The sequence below is a fragment of the Gavialis gangeticus genome, unplaced genomic scaffold, assembly GCF_001723915.1.
Source record: "Gavialis gangeticus isolate Ggan-Ray unplaced genomic scaffold, GavGan_comp1, whole genome shotgun sequence".
Classification (NCBI taxonomy): domain Eukaryota; kingdom Metazoa; phylum Chordata; order Crocodylia; family Gavialidae; genus Gavialis; species Gavialis gangeticus.
The window spans coordinates 54659425-54668744 of NW_017729030.1; the positions used below are offsets into that span (position 1 = coordinate 54659425).

The 9320-nt window shown below is 44.3% G+C and overlaps 1 protein-coding gene across 1 annotated transcript in view; it reads left to right on the forward strand.

Annotated features, from left to right (window-relative positions):
* LOC109300956 (transmembrane protease serine 11B-like protein) overlaps nt 1–4320 on the forward strand; it is a gene marked incomplete at its 5' end in the record, with an annotated part of 29358 nt that extends 25038 nt beyond the window's left edge. The window contains 2 exons of the mRNA XM_019521845.1: nt 1956–2125; nt 2565–4320. Of these exons, the coding sequence (XP_019377390.1) occupies nt 1956–2117 (162 nt within the window). The remainder of the gene's footprint in view (nt 1–1955; nt 2126–2564) is intronic.
* Nucleotides 4321–9320: the final 5000 nt, after the last annotated feature.

Below are 9320 nucleotides of genomic sequence, written 5' to 3' on the forward strand. Positions count from 1 at the left end.
CCCAAAGGACTTTCAGTCTACAAAATGTACAGTAGAAAGTCAATGATTTGCACCATTCAGTTATAGGAATGGTTCAGTAGAAAGTCAATTATTTGAACCATTCAGTTATAGGAACACAGAGCATGCCACCAACCTGTGGGGCATGTGGTATAAGTGCTAGTGATGATAACTAAAAGAGAAAGAACAGTTTAACAACTTACGAAAAATTGCAATAATCAATACATGGAAAACTGTATATGCATGCTGTCTGTGTAAAAGTTCACTAAAGGTGCATTTCATGCACTGAACAGTTTGATATTACAAAGGGGTTCTGGATGCAGCTAGCTCAAGTAATGGACTTTCTAATATATAGTAAGTTTGTAACTGCATAAGAAAATCCTGAATTCCCTCAGCTTCACTCATTATATGCCATCTGATCTGATAATACCATAACTGAGAAACCATTTGTTCCTGGCCATTGCAGGTGATCAAACTTGAGATGAGATGAGTTTACCAGCTTTAAAGCATTCATAAATTTTAAAACAACAAATTTTACTGCTAGTCATAAAATCACAGAAGTGCTCCATGCACATTTTACAGCACTGTAATTTAGAGCACTTTTTATAGCACTATAAAGTTACAGTACTCCTAAACATGGCAGAAGTACAGTATTTGGTGGAGGAGAGGGAGGGGCTCTAAGCCTCCCTGCACTTTTCAGGCTAGGAGGCAGGGGCCATTTCACAGCCTCCTGGGGCTTCTCCAATGGTCAGAAATTTGACCAGCATACAGAAATTATTTAACGTGCTGTAGGTTGCTGAAGTGCTGTAAAATACAGCACTTCAAATTTAATATCTCATTAAACAAGGGTTGATTTAAAGTGCTGTACCCATTTTTAAAGTTCTGCAAAGCCATGCAGTCCTGTTAAGTCATGGCAATAAAGCACTTTAAATGGCAAAAAAGCATCTTTTGTACACCCCACCCCCAATCCTTTCATACCTCCAGCTAAGGCACTTGACCTTCTCAGACTGTCTGCAGCAGTGAACTCTGCAGACTGGTTGACTGCTTTGAGATGATATATTTTATTTCACCTAAATGTACTCAGTTTAGATAATTATGACAATTAAATGATACCTAGCACTTTTAATCTTCTAGATGCTCTTATAAACTATCTTAGGAAAAATTATTATGCCTTTTTCACAGATGCAAAAGCCTATGAAGAAAGTCCATGGGCAAAAGGGCTTAAGATTAAGATTATCAAAGCTGTGTGCCTAAATTTAGGTTCCTAGCCCTTACTCAGGGCACCTGATTATCCACTTGCCCCTCTAAAAGTCAGTGGGAGTTGTTTGGGTGCTGGCACTCTTGCAAATCCAGCTGCATATTTACTTGGCTAGGTAAGAATATAGGAGCCTGGATTTAGGAGCATACAGCTTTGAAAGACATTGGTCCTAAATCTGTATTGAGGCTAAAATAAAAGTGGCTTTTAATGGATCCCTAGGTTTCATGCCAAAGCTCTTTTTAGTGTATAGAAATTGGGTTGTCTCCCGTTAAGGTGTTGGTGAGTGCCATTGATAGTGCTTATTGTGTTTGTATGATATAGAAGCTGCCAGGGCAGCAGTGGGTGGGTACGAACAGCTGGGACTTGCCTGTATGCAGCAAATGGGGTCTTTTGGACTTCACCAAAGGACAACACCACTAAAGGTCAGAAGGACATATTATATACGCCCTTTATTGGCACTGCCCATCCTTCATACATTGAGACTAGAGAACATAGTACTTTTCTTCTCTCAAAGTTGTGTGCAAATACCAGAAATAACTTAGCCACCTGCAGGCTTGTTCTCAAGTGCAATGCTACTTTTCCTCTTAATGGAATTCAAATGGTTAGGTTTGGCAGCTGCTCTAGTATCCAGGTAAATCCACCAGTTTGCTATCAGTTCCTGTTGGCTGAATTACATCTCTCTCTCTCTCTCACCTTGCAGGGTGACTCTGGTGGGCCACTGGTTACTCCAGATTCTAGAGGCATCTGGTACCTTGTGGGAATTGTGAGCTGGGGAGATGAATGTGCCAAACCAAACAAGCCTGGAGTCTACACTCGAGTGACTTATTATCGGGACTGGATTACTTCAAAAACTGGCCTGTAAAATCCCAAGTGAGCGAAACTGCAGGACCATGCAAGCCTGTAATACCAAAATATTATTTAATGTACATAGGTCTTGTTGCCCTTGGGATTGCTGTTGGATTCACTTGTGGCCTTCCTAATGCCAGTAAATTCAGAGAGGAGGCAGAGCTCTGAATAACCGTGGCCTACCACTGGAGGGGAACATACACGCTCAGAATATATTGCAAAGAGTCAAACCCTTCCATTTGACTTTGCCATTTAAAAAAAAATACATTCCCTACAGACACTGAAGAATAATCCAGGTTTCTACTAACGCTGCTACTTCCTGCCTGTTGTGATCAATTGTTTTGGCTACTGTTTTGTTTTGTTTTATTTTAAATCAAGTAAGAAGTTCCCCTTGAGGGAGCCATGAATGCAGTTTTCTGATTGCCTGTCTGGTTGCAATTCAATACGGTGTATTTCCCTCTAGCTGCTGAGTGCCTGCACTGCTTCACCACAGAGCTGGTGGAGAACCAGCAGCCATGGGTGTTAGACTGTTGCACTCCTCCAGAAACAGAAGATGGCATTAAAAGCCTGTCAGAACTGTGAAAATTAAATGAGACCTAGAAAACAACCTCGTTAGTCAAAGGGACATTGAAGCTCTGACACAGGAAAGAGTTCTTCCTCCCTGCCATCAGGAAGCAAAGAAGAGTCTGTGTCCCACAGCCAGCCACTGAACTGGAATGGAGGTTGCAGCTCTCCCACCTAAATCTGATTACTAAAGCTCTGAAAAACCCAAACCCCTCCAGTTTGTGGCCCAGATCCACCAATCTTAAGCAGAGCTGAGCTCCTTCCCACCACTCAGCAGCAGAATCAAGCCCAAGTCACTGAGCATATGTGCCATACACTGGATGTCCATGGCTTAGCCAGATGTTTACTGATACCTCACCTTAACAATACCCCGTGAGGAGGTGAGCTATCACTTTCTAGGGATCTAGCATGTCACAGACTCAGTGGCCCCTCCCTATGTACTTGATCGGAAGAGAAAGAAATTAGAGGAAATGCCAGCCAAGATCACTGACAGCTACATCCAGTCCCGTGCAACCAGCCAGCAGCTACCTCATCCAGACCAGCACTAGGACTTCAGCTTTGGAAGGTCCTCTTGTATGGAGTCTCACCCAAGTCAAAAGATCTCTATATACAGTAAAGGTCTCAGTGAAGGGCCAGAACTTCAGGGTGCATCATGTTCTCCATATGATGTAGCAATAAGACACTGACACTTTAATACACTCCTTTGATGGCTTCTGTCATACAATACAATGACCTCCAGCCCATGTAGCACATGTTCTGATATGGTTTTATGGTTTTTGGTGCTTGGTTTTATGTTGGCTTGGTTTGTTCAGCCCATCTATGTGACTGTGGTTCTGTCAGCAGAACTTAGAGTAAGAAATATGTGGCATATTACAGACGTTTTGAAATTGAGATCCAAGAAGCATATCTCAGAAGCCAACATCTGACTAGAATAGTGAACCTACTGTAGGGAACCTTCTCTGAGAGTGTGATCCAAAGTAGTTTGAGCCAGGATTTTCAAGGAGCCAGAAGGAATTGGGTATTTGAATTTTAGGGACTTTCAGTATTATCTGAACAATTAGATGCCTTCTGGTCCTTTGAAAATGCCAGACTTCATGGTTCCTGGGCACAGGTGAGTAGCTGCCCAAAGCCTTTTATTTGCATCTGTAATTTTGCACCTGTAGGCACAAAAGTTAGAGGTAGTGTTGAGTCCCTTCACGAAACTGATCTCTGAAATATTTCATACTCAATTAAAGGCTCACATGAAAGGCATTCTCCAAAGGACTAAATAGTCACATAGGTATAAGGATGAAACAGTCATGGTCAATGTTTCAAAAAGGAACCAAACATTTTGAGCGCCCAGACTGAAACACCTAGGGCCTGATTTTTTCCTGGTCACTATGCGAGTCCCCACTGCTCCAGACAAAGTCAATAGCAACTGTAAGGGTCAGGACTTCATCTGTTGGACACCAAAAATGTGAGGCTCTCCACTTTAGTAGCTTTAATCATGGGTCCTTACTGTATAGTTTGAGCAATAAGGTTAATGTTATTTTCATGGCAAATCTCCTGCTAATGGCTGTTACTTTGGTTTGGGGTTCCAAGGTCTTGGTACTGCAAAGACACCGAGGATGGTGAGTAGCCCCTGCAAAGTCAAAGCAGTATCTCACAGTGCCTAATATTAAGCAACCAAGTGAGTCTTCGCAATCCTGTTTTTAGCAGGAAGGGAACATTTACTTCTTGTGGAGACCTCCCTGTGAGAAAATATAGGAAACCAAGTTCACTCAAGGAGTACCAGACCCATGTACTTCAGGCACTGATTGACTAGCTGGGTGAGACTTGTTTGCCGCACATTTTATAAAGCCACAGTTTGTATCTGCGCTAGAACATTTCGTCAAAGGAATAAATGTCTGACCTAAAGACAGAATGGGAAATGTTTTGCAGTACTATCAATGGGGGAATATAGGAGTGGTCTAAAATGTACTATAAAAATGTATTGTGTAATGTTATTAAAAATGGTTTTAAAAAAATCCTTTCTTGTTTAGTGTGATTGTCTTCAACTCCTGTTTGAGTAATAATCACCAGGAAGCTAGCGACTGTCACCTCACAGAACATCTCAGAACATTTTCTGCTCCTAGACCATGCCAAAGCCAAACAGAAACTTCCCCAGTTTTATATGGCCTGCACTTCTTGGTTCAATTATTACCCTGAGACTCATGTTTGCAGCAGTGTCTAAGTGACTTCGGCTGTGTCTGCCCTATAAACCCGCTGCACTGCAGGGTGGTGGTGTCTTGCATTGTGCTGCTCTGGATGGGCTGTTTCTTAAATTGGGAAGAATCATAGAAAATGAGAGTCGGGAGGGACATCAGAATGTGATCTAGTGACCCCTGGCTCAAAGCAGGACCATCCCCAACTAGATCATCCCAGCCAAGGCTTTGTCTAGCTGGGTCTTAAAATCCTCCAAGGATGGAGATTCCATCACCTCTCAGGGAATATAATCATGCCCGTGTGGTGCTTTGGATAAACTAATTGAGTACTTCTTTGTTATGGTGACAGTGCACCAACAGTGTTGTACAAACATAGCTCCACTGCTTTTGGTTTAGGAAGAAGGATGGTGCAATATGCATGCGGGTGCTAGTCTGGAGTCTAGTAGGTTCTCTGCTATACAGGCAAGGCCTGAGGCACCCAAGTCCATAGACTTTCCGTGAGACTGGGACCCTAGTTTGCCCTAGCTTCAAAGGTCTCTGACTTGCCTAGGAGTAGGCTAACAAGTGCTAGCCTCACTTGTGTTCAGCAGTACCTTATTCCACAACTAGCTTCAGTGAATTGAATACAAAGGAGGGGGGTTAAATCCCTTGAGCTGCTTTGAAAATCCCAGGCAAAATGAGCATTAGACACTGGTGAGACTGCAGCTGGAGTACTGTGTCCAGTTCTGAGTGCCGCACTTCAAGAAGGATGTGGAAAAGCTTGAGAGAGTCCAGAGAAGAGTCCCCCATATGATCAGAGACTTGCAAGGCAAGCCATACGAGGAAAGGCTGAGGGACTTGGGCCTCTTCAGCCTAAAAAAGAGAAACCTGAGAGGGGACTTGTTAGCAGCTTACTGCTACATCAGCGGAATACATCAAGGGCTTGGCGAACAACTGTTCACCAGGGCACCCTTGGGGTAAACCAGATATAATGGCTACAAACTCCTGGAAGACCATTTCAGGCTTAACACTAGGAAAAACTTCTTCACAGTCAGGGCATTCAGACTGGACAGTCACCTTGCTGTGGTCACCTGACCACAGTTGTCTTTCCTGCCTAGTGCAGGGTGCCGGACCCAATGATTTTGTGAGGTCCCTTCTAGCCCCTTACAATCTATGAATCCATGATGGCTTGTCCCAAGCGTCTAAAAATGACAGGAGACTTGCACAGTGAAAACTGCTCCAATCTTTGCAGTTCCCATGCCAGCCACTGCAGGACAGCAAAAGGCAAACCTCACAACACAGCAGCTAACATTCTCAACCCCAAAGCAGTAGGCTCCTACTCAATGCTGAGCCAGCTGCATACTAGTAGCCTGACCTTCAAGAGGCCGTTAGTGCCTAAATGGCGATACAGACACTTCATTTTGATTGTATAGCTAAAGAAGGGTGACAGGATACCTGGGTGCCTGCTTGAGACAGGGGGCTGCTAAAGTAGCAGCTGAGGTGCAGCTGCCAGCAGAGCACACGGCTATTGTCCTGTGTGCTACCACTGTCCAGGGTGAAGAGCTTCCCTGTTACACCTCTGATTCAAAAGCCCCAGCAAAGAACACGGAACCATTAAGTATTATGTAGGACTCTGTTTGCAGTCCTGGGTTCTTTTAAGAACCATCCTCAACTCCCATAGGGAAAAACCATCGGGCAGAACTATCGCACCGCCCTTCAGAAAAGAATCAAGATATATGTGCAGGCCAGTCCTTAGTCCAAAGTTTATTAGCCAGATGCAATTAAAGGATTTGGACATGCAACACATTTTCATGGATGCAACCAGCCTTTACAGGAACAGGTGAAAACATTTATGCTATAGAAAGGATGTGGGCAAGTTGGAGAGAGTCCACTGGAGAGCAACAAAAATGGTTCAGGGGCTGGGGCGCATATGAGGAGAGGCTGAGGGAACTGTGTTTATTTAGTTTGCAGAAGAGAAGACTGAGGGGGGATTTGATAGCACCCTTTAACTCCCTGAAGGGTGGTCCCGAAGAGGATGGAGCTAGACTGTTCTCAGTGGTGATAGATGACAGAACAAGGAGTAATGGTCTCAAGTTGCAGCAAGGGAGGTTTAAGTTGGATATTAGGAAAAACTTTCTCACTGGGAGGGTGGTAAAGCACTGGAGCAGGTTACCTAGAGAGGTGGTAGAAACTCCATCCTTCAAGGTTTTTAAGGCCCTACTTGATAAAGCCCTGGCTGGAATGCTGTAGTTGGGGATGGTCCTGCTTTGAGCAGGGGGTTGGAATAGATGACCTCCTGAGGTCCCTTCCAACCATCATTTTCTATCATTCTATGAGTGCCTTGAATAAAAAAAAAAATCCCAGAAAAACCAGTAGTAAAAGTACACTGATGTATGTTGTACTGTGATAGGAAGTTGCTTCTGTACCTCCGTTGTTGGGTGGCCCTTTGCTTAAGGCAAACAGACTATTACCTGTCTCCTGCCTCCTAGTCACAAAGTCCTATAATAGCATGTATTTCAAGCAGCTGCTCCTGGAGAGCTGCTCATCTGTTCACTCAGGCTCCTTGTGTAATTCACATCAGTATGCAAAACCAATGTAAATCACACTAGTAAACCTGTATCATGTGTCCAGCCAAAGCTGAACTAGGTTTGGGGGACAGCCATGGCTTCCTTTGGGAGGGCTAGGGAGAGACAGTAAGGGGGGATCACCCAGAGGAGAGAGGCAGGGGAGTGGGAGTGGGTAGAAGCAGGGGGAAATATTAAGGGAGGAGGGGGATTTTTGTTTTATTTTACCGAGGTATTAGATGTGGGTTGGAAAGCAAGGCTGGTCTGGGTGAGGGATTTCTTTCTTTAATCAGAGGCAGGTAAGTAGCAGAGGGGGATGGATTGCCTTTGAATTTGGGAGGGTGGGGAGTTTTTTGTGGTGCCCTCTTATTTTAATATTTTATTTCATTTCTATAATTTTTTGTCTTCTATTTTTTGTCAGGTAAGCTGTCCTGAGCCCTTTTTTGGGGGGAAGGGCAGCATATAAATCAAAGTGTAAAGCACTACCAAAGAGCATGCTGTGCGCGACACTAATTAAAAAACAATATTCAGTGCCCAATACTTGGTACTTGCTTCACAGCCTAAGGGCAGGTTCAGCTACAGCATTCATGCAAGATGCATTGTGCCTGTAGCGTTGCATCTTGCTGGGAGGAACTGTGTGGATAGAGTTTCTCTCAACTTGTTTGAACTGGAATGTGTGTGCTAAGGAAGGCCTCTCTCCTTCTGCCTCTGCACTTGGGTCCATCTCTTCCATAAAATGGAGTTGCTACCTGTAGACTCTGAATGGTTGTGGCTCCACCTGCATTCTGTGACATTACAGAGTCAGGAAGTGTAGCAAGGAGATGTTGCTAGTTGTGATTAACCACCATGGAAAGCAGATATGAGGTTGTGGTTCACTTCTGATTAATTCAATTAAATTAGTTCTTAAATGAGTCTTCCTTTGTTGGCTCTCTTGCCTTCAGAATGTGGGTTGGGCCTGAGGTCTGATTTCTTCGAAGCCATTCCTCCTTTGTTCTCAGTGTCTGGGAATCAAAGAAGCTGGTAGAGGAGAGCATCAGTATCTCAGGAGCTTATTATTCTAAACATACCCCTTATCCCAGCTTAGAAAGGAGAAAGGACTGGTAGGTAAATCTAATTTTCAAAACATTGTATCTGATCTTTAATGGCATCATCGCTTCTTTCTTCCAATAAACACTGAAGTCCCCCATTGTGTGATATATTCCAGCTATGTCTGTGGTGGTAGAACTGTACAGTCACTGGGGCAGGGACTTGTTCATGTCTGGGGTCCCATGCCTGTTTTATTTGCTGTAAGCACTGATTGTGCTATATAACTAGATGCAAGTAATAACCTACTCTCCTTGCAGTTCCCATTTTGCCCCTGCCCTTTCCAAAGCATGGTGCTCCCTTCAGGGTGTATCCTACTGAGTCATGGGATCATACAAAAATTAGGGTTGGAAGGGACTTCAGGAGGTCAACTAGTCCAACCCCCTGCTCAAGGCAGGACCATCCCCACTTAGATCATCCCAGCCAGGGCTTTGTCAAGCCAAGTCTTAACAACCTCCAGGAATGGAGATTCCACCACCTCTCTGGGTAACCTGTTCCAGTGCTTTACTACCCTCCTAGTGAGAGAGCTTTTCCTAATATCCGTTGCTGCAACTTGAGACCATTGCTCCTTGTTCTGTCATCTGCCATCAATGAGAACAGTCCAGCCCCATCCTCTTTGGAACCACCCTTCAGGTAGTTGAAGGCTTCTATTAAAACCCCTCTCATCTACTCTTCTGCAGACTAAATAAGCCGAGTTCATAGTTTCATAGTTTCTAGGGTCGGAAGGGACCTGAGCGGATCGTCGAGTCCAACCCCCTGCCATGGCAGGAAAGAGTACTGGGGTCAAACGACCCCAGCAAGGTGTACATCTAGCCTCCTCTTAAAGACCCCCAGGGTAGGAGCCAG